The sequence below is a fragment of the Dendrobates tinctorius genome, unplaced genomic scaffold, assembly GCF_039654945.1.
Source record: "Dendrobates tinctorius isolate UK_male_01 unplaced genomic scaffold, ASM3965494v1 ptg000069l, whole genome shotgun sequence".
NCBI classification, from domain to species: Eukaryota; Metazoa; Chordata; class Amphibia; order Anura; family Dendrobatidae; genus Dendrobates; species Dendrobates tinctorius.
The window spans coordinates 8,903,970-8,920,399 of NW_027361737.1; the positions used below are offsets into that span (position 1 = coordinate 8,903,970).

Consider the following 16,430-nt stretch of genomic DNA (forward strand, 5'->3'; position numbering starts at 1 on the left):
TATGAAGTTAATTAAGGTTGACAAGCTTAAGTAAGAAGAATTGATGCTTTTGGCATTCAAATGGGCACTGTAGGTGTGTTTCCTGTCCTCCTCTCACTGCCAACTTTTATTCCCCATTGACTTACATTGGGTTTCGTGTTTCGGGACGACCCCGACTTTTCCCTATAATCGGACGATCTTGCTCGACCCGACTTTTGGAAAAGTCGGGTTTCACGAAACGAAACGCGACCCTAAAAAACCAAAAGTCGCTCAACTCTAGTTGATACCTTTTAATAGCTAACTGAAAAGATGGTAACACATTGCAAGCTTTCGAGACTACTCAAGTCTCTTCATCAGGCTAGACTAATCCAACATCTGAAGAATCACATATTTATACACAAGACAGCACAGAAATAACGCAATAGATAAAACAAGTGATGTGAAGCAGAATTGTCATTATGGGAGAGGGCTAAACATAAATATTGGAGCAGTTCATAGATAAGGAGCCTGAAAGTTTTATTGCCCTCTGATTGTGGTCTAGTTCTGTGTTGTGATGACCCCAGAAGGTCTGAAGAGAATATTCCTTAATTGATGTAAAAAGACATAAATCCATGCCACACATTCATTCCTGCTCTGAATGTGTCAAAATTTTTCATAAATTTGACTCTTCTCTCTCTCTCTGAGACTTGAAGTTACCTTTTAATAAAAGTAATTTAATGTCCATCATGCTATGGCCAGGGATACAAATATGTTTTGCCACAGGTAGATCCATTCTTTTTTCTCTTATTGTGTGATGATGAGAATTCATCCGTGTTCTCAGTTTTTACCCTGTCTCCCCCACGTACAGACCCCCAGTTGGACATTTAGTACAGATAATTAAGTACACCACATTAGATGTGATGCAGCTGAAAGTATCTGGGATCTTGTAGTCCTGATGTGAGTTGGAGATCTTTATCTTGTCCGTGATCATTATAAATGGACAGGTTTTACATTTTTTCTGATTGCAAGGAAAGGTTCCTGCAGCTGTTGGAGAGGACAGGGAGCTTCTGACAATGATGCTTCTTAAATTTGGGGGCTGCCTAAAACACAGCACTGGGGGGTCTGGAAATATGGATTGTAATTGGGCATCTTTTTGTAGTAAAGGTTGTAATTTCTGTGCAGCTCCCCTTAGCACCTCCAGATTTGGGTTGTAGGTGACTACTAGAGGCACCCGGTTATTTTCTTCTTTAGCTTTGTAATGTAGCATGTGATTCCTTAATATTCTGGTGGCTCTTGTAATTTGGTTTTCATTTGTTCTTGGATGGTAGCCCTGATTCAAAAAGGTCTTTCTGAGGCAACCAAGATGCCTGTCTCTATCCATGGGGTTGGACCATATACGATTGTATCTGATGGCTTGGCTATAGATAATAGAGTTTTTTATGTGTTTTTGATGGAAACTGTCCCATTTAAGGTATATTGGACGGTCGATTGGCTTCTGATACAGGGATGTCTCTATTTCATTGTTCTTTAGCTTAATGATGGTGTCTAAAAAGTTAATTTCAGTGCAGAAATAGTTGATGGTGGAATTAAATTGATTAGACTGTTCATGGAACGTCTTTAGCTTTTGTTCAGACTCCGTCCAAATGATTAAAATATCATCAATGTAGCGGTAGTAGGCCAGAGGTCTGATGGGACATGAGGACAAAAAGTCGCTTTCAAGTTTGGCCATACTGTGGCGCCATTTTATTTCCCATAGCTATGCCAGTCTCCTGTAAATAGATCTTATTGTCAAATTCAAAGTAATTGTGGGTGAGGATAAATTTTGTGAGTTTCACCACAGAGCTCGCATCATTCCCGGTGTTCCATGAAGACTTTGCAGGCATTTAATCCATCCTGGTGTGGGATATTAGAGTACAAAGATTCCACATCCATGGTGGCCAGGATGGTTCCTTCTGATAGAGGACCTATTGCTGCTAGTTTATTCAATAGGTCAGTTGTGTCCTGAATGTAGCAGGGTGTATCCTTTGCCAGGGGTTTAAGAACACACTCTACCCATCCAGATACCTGCTCAGTAAGGGTGCTTACACATGAAATAATCGGCCTCCATGGATTTCCAGATTTGTGGATTTTGGGAAGCATGTAGAATGTCGCTATTCTTGGACTCTCTGGTATCAGGTCATTGCCTCTTATGGATCTGTCAGGCAGACCAGATTGTTTAGTTCATTGTAATAGTCCTGTGTAGGATCCGACTCCAATTTTCTGTAGTAGCGTTGGTCCATAAGTTGTCTGCTTGCTTCCTTCATATAGTCTGATGTGTTCATCATAACTATTGCACCTCTCTTGTCAGCAGGTTTAATTATGATTTATTTGTTGGTTTTCAGAGACTGTATGGCCTTTCTCTCCTGGGCACTGATGTTGGATGCTTGTCTCCTGTTGGTGTCTATGATGGGGGATTTTATCAAATGTCTGAATGACTCTATGTATTTATCCAAATGAGGGTTGCGTCCAGGTGCAGGTCTCCAGTCTGACCTCTTCTTGGTTGTTAGGATCCCTTTTCCTTTGGTCTGTGTGTTTTCTGAATCTGCTGTATCATTGAAATATTCCCTCAGGCACAGTATTCTGAAATAATGTTCCATATCACTGCAGAGTTCAGTTTTATCTAGGGCCTTAGTGGGGCAAAATGAGAGTCCTTTAGAAAGCACGGCCAGTTCCATTTTGTTGGGTTTATAATCTGAGAGATTGATGACACAGTTAGATGCTTTTGTGTCTGGAATGGAGTGGTTGTCCAAGTTGTCAGGTTTTGGCTTTGTTTTGTATCTGTTTGTATAGAGTCCTGAATTGAGGCACAATCTGTGTAGTTTCTTTTCCTTCTTATGAATCGGAAATGTCCGTAATTTGTTGTAGTATTGTTGTAATTTTTTCTCTGTGCTTTCTGTAAGTGTTTTCCCTCAGAGTTTCTAATTGCTCTTGGACTTTACTCTTTGTGCTGTTGCAGACATGCAAAAGGCGGTTCCTTAGTCTCTTTGAAGTCCTGTGACAAAGGTTTTGTGCATAATGGGTATTGTAGGTATGAAGAATTGGGTTTGTAATCCAGAGTCCTTTGGGAATTAGATTCTCCTTTGTGCATGTTTCTTCAGAAGTGGTTATAGTTCTATAAAGATGCGGTACATGGATGCGGTTCATTCTGGTATCCTCCATTTTGATGAGATCAGTCACCAGAGTTTTGACATCAAATCTAAGAGCAACTTGATGCACGACCCTGATTCTTACCATGTGTCACTTACTGGACTGGTCACTATAGTTTTGCTGAAATCACTGCTTTATTGACAGGAAATTTTCACAAGAGGACTACCAATACTACCTCCACCACTGATTGTCATCTTTCTGCCTATGCACAGTGTACAGAGAAAGCTGCCAATCAGTGTTGGGGGTGGGGTTATATAGAGCTCAGCATTCAGGGAACTGATAGATCTGCTAAGAAGAGAAAACTGAAAATATTTTGCTCAACTCTAGCTAAAAAGAAGTGGCAAATTGAGAAATAAAAAGAAATGTTCTAAAATATTGTTTATCTCTCATACCATACAGTCTCCTTCTCCCTTGCCTTTAAGATTGTAGGTCCTTGTACTCTCCTTGCAAAGCATGCATGTCTGCATGATGCTATTAATTATTAATATTCAACATTTTGCATTGAATAGTATAATTTAACTAATTGCTAATTCTATGTATTTTCCAGATCTGTGACAAAGAATGGCACTACTATGTAATCAACATAGACTTTCCAGTGGTGACACTGTACATGGATGGAGGAATGTATGAGCCATACTTGGTAACAAATGATTGGCCAATCCATCCCTCACACATTGCCATGCAGCTGACAGTCGGGGCTTGTTGGCAAGGTAAGACACTATATGTTGTGTAGGACAAACATGTGAAAGACAAAAAATTGACGGTGATTCCATGTTCTTGATTACCAGAGAGATAAAATGATACAACAAACCTATGTCATATATTGTGCTCATCACCAAAAGTGTAACTTTTCATACTACAATCAGCTTGGCATGAACATCAAAGGCTTTTCACTCCTAACACTTACTGGGAGCTCCCATAGTGCTTACTAATTAGTAACGAAGCACTGCTTGCAGTAATCCACAATCAGTGCTTCTCCAGTGTGATCTATTTCAAGTGTTTAATTTTGTAAATGTTAATAATTATGGCTTACAGCCAATGAAAACCCAAAAGTCTTTATCACAGTAAATTAGAATAATTAACAAAAACACCTGCAAAGGCTTCCTAAGTGTTAAAAAAGTCCCATAGTCTATTTCAGTAGACTCCGAAATCATGGAGAAGACTGCTGACTTGACAGATGTCCAGAAGGAAGTCATTGACACAATCCAGAAGGAGGGTAAACCACAAAAGGTCATTGTTAATGAAGCTGGCTGTTCACAGAGTGTGTATCCAAGCATATTAATGGAAAGTTGAGTGAAAGGAAAACGTGTGGTAGAAAAAAGTGCACAAGCAACTCGGGATAACAGCAGCCTTGAAAGGATTGTTAAGAAAAGACCATTAAAAAAATTTGAGGGAGATTCACAAGGAGTGGACTGCTGCTGGAGTCATTGCTTCAAGTACTATCACACATAGACATATCCAGGACAAGGGCTACAAGTGTCGCATTCTTTGTTTCAAGCCACTTACGACCAACAGACAATGCCAGAAGAGTCTTACCTGGGCCAAGGAGAAAAAGAACTGGACTGTTGCTTAGTTTTCCAAGGTATTGTACTGTATTAAGATGAAAGTAAATTTTGCAATTAATTTGGAAATGAAGGTCCCAGAGCCTGAAGGAAGAGTGGAGAGGCGCACACTCCAAGCTGCTTGAGGTCTAGTGTGAAGTATCCACAATCAGTGTTGGCTTGGGGAAGCCATGTCATCTGCTGTTGTAGGTCCACTGTGTTTTATCAAGACCAAAGTCAGCGCAGCCATCTACCAGGAAATTTTAGAGCACTTCATGATTCCCTCTGTCAACAAGTTTTTTGGAGATGTCAATTTCATTCTCCAACAGGACATGGCACCTGTCCACACTGCCAAAAGTACCAATAAATGGTTTACAAACAACAGTATCACTCTGATGATTGGCCAGCAAACTCACCTGACCTTAAACCCCTTGAGAATCTTTGGGGTATTTTGAAGTGGATGAGGAGAGACACGAGACCCAACAATGCAGACAAGCTGAAGACTCCTATCAAAGCAACCTGGGCTTCCATAACACCTCAGCAGTGCCACAGTCTGATCACCTCCATGCCACACCGCATTGATGCAGTAATTGATGCAAAAGGAGCCCGAACCAAGTTCTGAGTGCATTTACTGAATATACATTTCAGTAGGCCAACATTTCGGAATTTAAAATCATTTTCAAGCTAATGTTACAAAGTATTCTAATTTACTGAGATAATGAATTTTGGGTTTTCATTGGCTGTAAGCCATAATCATCAACATTAACAGAAATAAACACTCAAAATAGATTACTCTGTTGTTATTATATAATATATGAGTTTCACTTTTTGAATTGAAGAACTGAAATAAATTAACTTTTTGATGATATTCTAATTTTGTGAGAAGCACCTATAGTTAGTAAGGATAATAAGTAGCATCAGTTTTAATATGTATATTGGATTCACACAGAGCAATCAAGAAAAATGTTTACTAAAACCAGAAATAGGAAGCTAAGCTAATATCAACCATAATCCAACAAGAAAGGTAAAAGGAATAATTTTGACGGAAAAAAGCTGTAGCAAAGTTTAGGGTAAAATGAAGATTTTTGAAAAGTAAAAATGCTATAGAAATAATACTGGCATAAAGGCAAAAGAATCTGAGTTTCCATTTAATTCTACTGAGACAGAAGTTGAAAAGTGTCATCTGTGAATTTATAGGTGACCAACACCAATTGCCTTATTAACAAGTAATAGCCTCAAGTCAAAAGCAGAAAGATGCCTGGTGGTGCAAAATTCATTTACTATAGGTCCGAGCTTATGTGAATGTGCTGTAACTACACCATGTGCAGAATTATTAGGCAAGTTGTATTTGAGAGGATTCTTTTTATTATTGAATAACAACTATGTTCTCAACAACCCAAAAGACACATAGATATCAAAGGTTAATATTTTTGGAAGTTGGAGTGGGTTTTTTTAGATTTGGTTATCTTAGGAGGATATCTGTTTGTGCCGGTAACTACTACTGTGCAGAATTAATAGGCAACTTAATAAAAACCAAATATATACCCATCTCACTTGTTTATTTTCACCAGGTATACCAATAGAGCAACACAAAATTTAGAAATAAACATTTCTGACATTCAAAAACAAAACAAAAAAATCAGTGACCAATATAGCCACCTTTCTTTACGATGACACTCAAAAGCCTTCCATCCATAGATTCTGTCAGTTGCTTCATCTGTTTACGATCAACATTGAGTGCAGCAGCCACCACAGCCTCCCAGACACTGTTCGGAGAGGTGTAATGTTTTCACTCCCTGTAGATCTCACATTTTATGAGGGACCACAGGTTCTTTATGGGGTTCAGATCAGGTGAACAAGGGGGCCATGTCATTATTTTTTCTTCTTTTAGACCTTTACTGGCCAGCCATGCTGTGGAGTATTTGGATGCATGTGATGGAGCATTGTCCTGCATGAAAATCATGTTTTTCTTGAACGATACCGACTTCTTCCTGTACCACTACTTGAAGAAGGTGTCTTCCAGAAACTGACAGTAGGTCTGGGAGATGAGTTTCACTCCATCCTCAACCCGAAAAGGTCCCACAAGTTCATCTTTGATGATACCAGCCCATACCAGTACCTCACCTCCACCTTGCTGGCGTCTGAGCCGGAGTGGAGCTCTCTGCCCTTTACTGATCCAGCCTTTGGCCCATTCATCTGGCCAATCAAGAGTCGCTCTCATTTCATCAGTCCATAAAACCTTAGAAAAATCAGTCAAGATATTTTTTGGCCCAGTCATGACGTTTTATCTTATGTTTCTTGTTGAAAAGTGGTCGTTTTTCAGCCTTCCTTAGCTTGGCCATGTCCCTGAGTATGGCACACCTTGAGCTTTTTGATACTCCAGTAACGTTGCAGCTCTGAAATATGGCAAAACTGGTGGCAAATGGCATCTTGGCAGCTTCACGCATGATTTTCCTCAATTCATGGGCAGTTATTTTACACCTTTTTTATCAACACTCTTCTTGCGACCATGTTGGATATTTGCCATGAAACGCTTGATTGTTCAGTGATCACGCTTCAAAAGTTTAGCAATTTCAAGACTGCTGAATCCCTCTGCAAGACATCTCACAATTTTTGACTTTTCAGAGTCCGTCAAATCTTTCTTCGGACCCATTTTGCCAAAAGGAAAGGAAGTTGCCTAATAATTAAGCACACCTTATATAGGGTGTTGATGTCATTAGACCACACCCCTCCTCATTCCAGAGATGCAAATCACCTGATTTACATAATTGGCAGTTGGCTTTCAAGCCTATACAGCTTGGAGTAGGACAACATGTATAAAAAGGATGATGTGATCAAAATACTCATTTGCCTAATAATTCTGCACCCAGTGTAGTGGGTCACGTCCCACCTGGAGATCTGAGGTTAAAAAATCACTACCTCTTGTGAAACACATATCTTCCTGTTTGTTTCTGTTTAATATGAAATGGATTTTTTTTTATTTTGGTGCTGAAGAGGTTTCTATGCTGGTAAGAAACTTGCAGCTTCATCTCACAGCTGTTTTTGACCTGGTCATTTCCTCTCTCTCTAAAATCTGTTCAGACCTTTCTCTTCCCCTCTAAAATCTGGTCAGACCGTTCTCTTCCTTGCCAGTGAAAGTTTTACTTCCTAGCTCCTTTGAGTCGCTGTGCTGAGTTAGCGATCCTTGTTGCTGCTGGAAATTGTTGCACACTGTTTGTGGGTGTATGCTTTCCACATTGTACTATTCCCATCTGGTTTGTATATTCCTACCCTTTCCTATATCCCTTAGGGTATAACAGGTAAACAGTAAGGCTGATGCCCCAACCTCCTCACCTTTAGCGGTATCTTTAGGAGCAGGGATTGTGTGCAATTTTGGACGCCGGTGCTCAAGAAAGACATTACTGAGCTTGAAAGGGTTCAAAGGCGGGCAACTAAAATGATAAATGGAGTTGGTTCACTACAATACCCAGAAAGGTTATTAAAATTAGGTCTATTTACTCTAGAAAAGAGAAGACTTAGGGGAGACTTAATATATATGTACAAGTATATCAGAGGGCAATATAGAGATCTCTCCAATGAACTGTTTGTACCAAGGACTGTGACAAGAACAAGGGGGCATTCTCTTCGTTTGGAGGAAAGACAATTTCTGCACCAGCATAGAAGAGGGTTCTTCACGGTAAGAGCAGTGAGGCTCTGGAATTCTCTTCCTGAGGAAGTGGTGATGGCCAACTCACTGAATGAATTTAAGAAAGGAATGGATGCTTTTCTTGTGAGTAACAGTATAGAAGGTTGCGAATAACAGAATATTATAGGTAGATGGTTGACCCAGCTTAGGGGAAGGAATTTTTTTCCCTATGGAGAAAATTGGCTTCTACTCTGTGGGTTTTTTGCCTTCTCCGGGATCAACAATGCAGAACAGCTGCACTAAAAATAGGCTGAACTAGATGGACATAAGGTCTTCCTTCAGCCTTCAAAACTATGTTACTATGTTACTATGATAGTTAGGGCTAGCCCTAGGGACAGAGCTGGGCCCCTTTCCCTATTTATGTACAGTCACAGCGTGACGCATGCTTCTAATTGCTGATTTTAGGTTTTTCAAACATATCCATTTTTGAAAGTGTCTAAAATAAAGCCCTCAACCATGCAATTTCCATACCCCTTATGGAAGTAGTATTGGTCAGACTGACAAACTCAGTCTTATGACGTTGTCATAGGCTGCTACCTTCACCACAAGTCAGTTCATGGAATTTGTGATCTATTGATTCTAGCATCGAGAGTGCCAACAGTTCAGCTACAAAATCATACATAATCGGAGAGTGTGGCTACTGGGTATCAAGGTGACTTGTATGTAAATATTTGCTCTACTTGGTTGCATTACTCACTACAGAATTCCAACTGTAAGATCAAGTGACATGAAGATGATGATTTCTGCAACAGAAGCTTTATAAAAATAGCTTTCCTTGATTGAGCTGCTGCACAAAAGATTAAAATTAATGTGTGCAATGAAAAGAGTTGTCTGGTGTTGTATGAAGCAAGTCACCACTAAACTCTAGAGCAGTGTAAATGTGTTCCTTGGCATAGTGAATTACGTTTCACTCTATGGCAGTTTGTTGGCTATATCTGGGTTTGGTCAATGTCTAAAAAATGCTACTTACCAGAATGTCTAGTGACTGCCAGATAAGAGCAATCATATACAAATGGAATCTACTTGAATATTACAAAAAACTGACATTCACCAAATTGAGGATTTTTGTAATGTGTTTCCATTAGCTACCATTTTTCTGAAAATAAAATAAAAATAAAACATCTGTAGAATAAAAAAATACTCCCCTTACTCCAGCTTGTCCGTTCTTCATCGTCACTGATCCAGTCCACACCACATCTTTTTATCACTGGTTCCAAGTGCTGAATTTCTGAATATCCCTCGTGCATTATGATGTTGAGACATTACGCACGCTTGCACAGATCCGTCCAGGGCCTCAACAGGGCCGGAGGTGTCAGTTTAGCATGAGCAACCATCATATGAAAGACATGTGTAATTTAGCATAAAAAAAGATTCCTTTACATAGCAGCATTCAGGACAAAGTTTAAAGTTTGCAGTGCATAATACAACGCCCCAGACAAGAGGCTGATTGCAAATAGAAAAATCCTTAAAGATCAAGTAATATGCTGGGAGGAAAATGCAAAGTAACTTACTAATGAAAGATGGCAATGTGCTGGTAACACGTTGTCCCCGCCGCCTGAGGAAGTGTTAATGAAACGTGCGTTAGGGCGGCGGGGACAACATGTTACTAGCACATCACTATCATTCATTAGTAAGTTACTCTGCATTTTCCTCCCAGCATATTACTTGATTTTTAAGGATTTTTCTATTTGTAATCAGCTTCTTGTCTGGGACATTGTATTATGCACTGCACACTTTATATTTACTTTGTCCTGGATACTCCTATGTAAATGGATCTTTTTTATGCTAAATAATACATGACTTTCATATTATGGTTGCACATTGCACTTTTCTTTGAGGATCACTATAGACCATAAATGCTGAGGTTACATAAATGAGTCATACATTTATTTTTTTGAATGGCTTTATTGAGCACATGTGTTTTGGTAACACCCTATCCCTGGATATATGGTGTTCAGTGTTTTGATTTTATTGTATTCTTGATTCTTACATTTAATTAATAAAGTATTAAGTTCAAGGATTATACGCTCTTGGTGTTAGTTTATGCACCTTTTTTTGACTATGATATATTTACAGAACAAAATATATGTATACAGTCAAGAGTGTAGTACATGGATAGGGTAGAGATAGGTTGCAATTGCCATGTTATGTAGCATGTGACCACAGGGAGGCACTGATGGATCACAGGTCCAGATCTTAGTTACGGGCATTCCTGATCACATCAGCTAACAGATCCTCCTGCCAGTAGAAAACAAAGCTCAAACTGAGGAGCTGCCTCTTATCTCCTAGGCTGCTTCCTCTCATACTCTGAGCCCACCCCTGGGCTTCTGCAGCCTCTCTCCTCCCATATCTGAGAGTGTGATTTTCTGTCCAGAGCCGTGGATGCTCTTAACTTTTCTCTTGAAGCTCTGAATGGAACGGCAGTGGTGCCACTGGATTCTGCTGGATTTTATCTGTACAGGGAGACCAAATATGCATACAGTATATAATTCCTGGTAGCTATGCTTCATAACTCCATAACACAGCACTCTACAGGTGGCTGCCAAGCATGGGCATATGGGGGAAGGAATGCCGGTTCTGAGAATGTGCTCGACTAGGCTCAGAGATATTGCATTCAGTTATAATAGTTCATTTTCCAGATTCAATAACTCAGAGCCATGCTGTGACCTGTAGTGCTTGAGTTAGACAAAGGAATAAACTTTGGCTGTAGCTGCACTAGAGCTCACACCCTTGTGCTAATTGCTAGTTACAGAGCTTCAAAGGGATTTGTCAGGAACACCGCATTGGAACTTGCTCACTGAGCCAGTGCGCGTATCCTGAGTAAAGCGAACAGTGCTCAAAGATACCTGTGGAGCGGGCAGCAGCCGAGTAGATGCGTACTTCTGAGCCGCAGGACCTGAAGCACGTGACTGCTAGGGGCGTGGCCTAAACTCCACAGAGCTAGGAGCTGCAAGATAACTCCTAGCAGCGTAACTGCGAGACAAAGTTACCAGGGGGCATAGACAGAGAGAATAGTCAAGACGTAGCCAATGAGTCACACACAGAGATAGCTGCAAAGGTACAAGAGGGGCGAGCAGAGAGTAGTCAGGTCACAGGCAATAAGTCATACACAGAGATAATAACGCAGTACAAAATCAACAGGCAAACTCACAACGGGAAACAGAACCAGGTCAGAACCATATAAACAAGCTATAGCAACAAACAGGCACACAGGGGTCAGCACACTAGGCCAAAGGCAAAAGTATAACTGGCAGGGATTGAAGCTTCCCAGGGGTTTAAGAAGCTCTCCCAGAACCAGAAAGAGGCCACAATCATTAACCCCAGGTGTGCAGCTCAAAACCCTGCACTGGGATCATGACAGGCTTATTCCTTGAGTTTAATTAAAGAAAAACAATGATCATGTGGAATCCCAAGGGTGGGGGCACACCCCAAGAGTGGAGGGACATCTCCATCATCTCTCACAAGCACATTTCAGAGTCTTGTGGAAAACCTTCCCAATAGAGGGGAATAGAGTATTGCCACAAAAGGGGACCAGTGTTTATTAATGCTTATAGTTATTGAATAGGATGTCCATATGTCCAATGAGCTCTGGAAACTGCGTCTGAAATTTCCCTTTTTTTATTATAACTTGAGTTGTCTACCACTGAGTTTGCACTACTTTCATAACAGACAAAATGTATTTTTATTTGAAAAAATGTGACCTTTCAGGTATTATTGTTCATAATAGAGAAAAGTTTACAAAAGTGTATATATGCAGTGCGTTGCAAAAGTATTTGGTTCCCTGGAACTTTTAAACCTTTTCCCACATATCATGCTTCAAACATAATGATACCAAATGTAAATTTTTGGTGAAGAATCTACAAATGGGACACAATTGTGAAGTTGAAGGAAATGTATTGGTTATTTTACATTTTTGTGGAAATGCAAAAACTGAAAAGTGGGGCGTGTAATAATATTCGGCCCCTTTAACTTAATATTTTGTTGCGCCACCTTTTGCTGCGATTATAGCTGCAAGTCGCTTGGGGTATGTCTCTATCAGTTTTGTACATAGAGAGACTGAAATTCTTGGCCATTCTTCCTTGGCAAACAGCTCGAGCTCAGTGAGGTTTGATGGAGATCGTTTGTGACATTTGATCTTTTTAATATTTTGGGGATTCAATGAATGGAATCGATCAGTAAGATCAAACCTTTTGGTCCTTCCCCTGCAGATATGGGCATTCAGGTCTTTGAAATACAAATCCATCAACACCTTTATATCTTGTAACTGTTGCTGCATTCCATCATTTTGACTTTAACCTGCATGCAAATGAGTGGCAGTGAAAGTGGCATACCACTTAACAAGTAACTGCCTCCTGATTTTGCTTCCCCGCCCAGCACAAGCCTCTTTAGATTTATTGATAGCTCACTGTCTTTGTGACATTAAGTACTAGGCAAAGAAATTAGACAATCAATCTAAAGAGGATAGTGCTGGAAGGGAAAGCAAGCTCAAGGGGCAGTGGCTCCTTAAAGCAAATATTTGCTTTCAGAAACTTGCCTCTCCCACTGCAGTTTAATATAACAAAAAGCAAGCAAACTGTGTTTTATTCACCATTCTTGGGTCTAGAGCAGAGTCTCTGGCACTGCACCTGAAGTCCAGTATTGACATCGTCACTGACATTATGGCCATAGCTAATTAGTTATTCTGGAATTCAGCAACAGATAGAGAATAAAAAGGTATTAGTGGATTTACATTTCCAAAATCTGCATGACCATAGATGCAGTTTGGGAGTATTGATCATTCTGACAGATTGTCTTTAAATGAAACAGATGTTACGCAAACAATTGCATAGCATTTTGTGCCAGGCTTCTATAATCAGTATTTGTCTCTTAATGCTAGAAGTCAGACTACATCTTGTCCGCCTCACTATTATTTTTATAAAGGCATTATATTCTTGATTATATGGTTCTCAGATGATTCACTCATTAGTAGAGAAAAAATGCTGTATTTAGATTTTTAGACTCAATGCTCAGAAATGGAGTGGCCTACATACAAGGATTTAGAAATGTTCTGTTTATCATTTATCACATCTCTTAGATCTCAAGATACGCTATCTATGTTGTTTCCCATTCAACCTAGTCAAAAGATTGTGTTATGTAGTCAGAGGATAAGGGTAGTAGTCTGTGCTGATTATGTAATTACAGAATCCCAAAGACATGAATCTTGTGGTTTTCTTGATGAAGAAATTGGTCGAACTTCGAATCGCGTTGAGAATAAACCACGTGGTCAATCTTGCTCAATGTCTTCTGGATTTTTGAATTACATCAGCAGCACAGACTACTACACCTATCCTCCCACTACTTGCCATTTATGGCGGGATCTCCCAAGCTGAGGGTACTGAAGCAGCTGTCAATCCTTGATTTTTTGCTTGTGAGTTTAACAATCCCAAAAGGTGAGCAATTTACCCTTCACCTATGCAAATTTGTTCATCAGATAAAACCCTATTGTGCTTGGTGTTATCTTGCATGGTATGATAGAGTTAGAAGGGAGCAGAAGTTGGACATATGCCCTACCTCTCCATTGGACTTAGGGTCTGTGGGCCCATTACACCAGGACTTCACTTTGTGACAGAGTGTAGGCCAATCTCCCTACCTACCTCTACATTCAGCGTGGCTGTTTTTGTTTCTCCATTCAAACTACCCAAACTTTCTATCTTATGGATAGGTAAAAAATTTTTGGACTGAAGTGCACCTTTAAATGGGCACTAGTGATGAGCGAGTATACTAGTTGTTCGGGTTTCCCCGAGCATGCTCAAGTGGTCTATGAGTATTTGGAAGTGATCGACGATTTAGTTTCTATCACCGCAGCTGCATGATTTCTGGCTGCTTGACACCCTGAATACATGTTTGGATTGCCTGTTTGTTAGGGAATTTCCACATGTATTCAGGCTGTCAAGTAGCCGCAGATCATTCAGCTGTGGAAATAGAAACTAAATCTCAGAGAACTTCCAAATACTCGGAGATCACCCAAGCATGCTCGGGGAAACCCAAGCAACGAGCATACTCGCTCATCACTAATGGGCACGCATAATGTTTTTAAGTAGCTTTACTTTACTTTTTAGGTAGCTTTAAATTATTATTTATGGCTTGTATTGGTTATATTGCTAGTGAACAAAAGAACAATTGAGTGAGTCTATAAACAGTGCATTCTACATCGATTTTCCAAAATATAACTTATTCCCTTGAATCTCAAACTTGGTGAATCAGTTCTATCCTTTTCAAGATAAGAAAACGAAAAGTAAGAAAAGTTTCTTTACAGGTAATAAAAATGTAATTATTGTCTCTGATCTCGGCATAAAAACAGACTATAAGCTGAAAACTTTAAAAACAGATTAAAGGGTAATATGCTGAACTCGTGTTAAATCTGATGATTAAATGAACAGCTGAATTGAAATGAATGCAGCTCTGTTATCCACAGACACAAACTATAGTGTACGGCAATAATTGTGCCCAAGCAACAGACCTAAAGATACAGTGTCATGTGCACTTAGTATCAAAGAAATATAAAGCGTTGATCTAGATATTCAAAAAATACTGCATCACATAGACGAGAAGATTTCACAAATACTGCATTAGTGCAAGTAAAAGAGAACCTTGGCCATTTATTTATTTTTTTAAAAGTATGTAAATGCAAAAAAAAATCAAATAATGTCCTCACTTTAATGGATCAGCTGTAGTTTTAGCATATATAACCAGCAAAAAAAGCATCAATTCTGCCATTTATTGCACATACTTTTATATCCTAAGGAACTTGAAAAATGTTTGATGGCTGCTACCATGGGTGAATTAAGAGTAGCCAGAACCCCGCGCTGTTTAGAAGGTGTTGGCCCTCCCAGGTACCCAGTGTATCACATGGCATATCACATGATCCCCTTTGATAGATCATGTGATAGGTCATGTGAGTTACACACAGATGCTTTGGTGCTTATCTGTAGATGGAAAAACACAGAGATGTGGCGCACATAGTGTGTTGCACAAATTTTTCCCTTTCACACAGCATTATACATAACATAGCACTATACAAAATAGACCAGGGGTGGAGTATGAATTTTCCTAAAGAGCCACATGAGAGATTATAAAGTGGGGGAAAAAAGTATTTAGTCAGCCAGCAATTGTGCAAGTTCTCCCACTTAAAAAGATGAGATAGGCCTGTAATTGACATCATAGGTAGACCACAACTATGAGAATCAAAATGAGAAAACAAATCCAGAAAATCACCTTTGTCTGATTTGGCAAGATTTATTTTTCAAACTGTAGTGAAAAATAAGTATTTGGTCACCTAAAAACATGCAAGATTTCTGGGTCGCACAGAACTGTAACTTCTTTAAGAGGCTCCACTGTCCTCCACTCATTACCTGTAGTAATGGCACCTGTTTGAACTTGTTATCAGTATAAAAGACACATGTCCACAACCTTAAACAGTCAGACCCCAAACTCCACTTTGGTGAAGACCAAAGAGCTGTCGAAGGGCACCAGAAAGAAAATTGTAGCCCTTCACCAGGCTGGGAAGACTGGATCTACAATAGACAAGCAGCTTGGTGTGATAATGATCTCATCATGTGAATCCAGGCCTCTTTTGATGCACCCTGTGATCCTGTTTACCCTGGCATCTGCTGCCTGGCACTGGTTGCTCCAGTTAAGTTTATCATTAACTAGGATCCCAAAGTCCTTCTCCATGTCAGATTTACCCAGTGGTTTCCCGTTCAGTGTGTAATGGTGATATTGATTCCTTCTTCCCATGTGTCTCAAAGAGGAGATCCCAAGAGGGAAAAAAACACCAGATTCCCACGCTGCTATATTTCAACCATCAAATAGAGGAAATCCAGTAGATTGTACAATCTACTGGATTTCCTCTATTTGATGGTTGAAATATAGCAGCGCGGGAATCTGGTGTTTTTTTCCCTCTTGGGATCTCCTCTTTGAGTAATGGAAGCAGACGCTGTCTGTCTACACCATCCTGCTGCAGCTTCATTGCATGTGACTAAGCGCATGCAGTAGTTGTGGCTTTACACAACTATTGAGGG

The 16,430-nt window shown here is 39.8% G+C and overlaps 1 protein-coding gene across 1 annotated transcript in view; it reads left to right on the plus strand.

The window, feature by feature from the left end:
- Positions 1 to 16,430, plus strand: part of CLSTN2 (calsyntenin 2) — a 1,499,677-nt gene that overhangs the window by 1,414,489 nt on the left and 68,758 nt on the right. Inside the window, exon 9 of the mRNA XM_073581085.1 lies at positions 3,692 to 3,854. Within this exon, the coding sequence (XP_073437186.1) occupies positions 3,692 to 3,854 (163 nt within the window). The remainder of the gene's footprint in view (positions 1 to 3,691; positions 3,855 to 16,430) is intronic.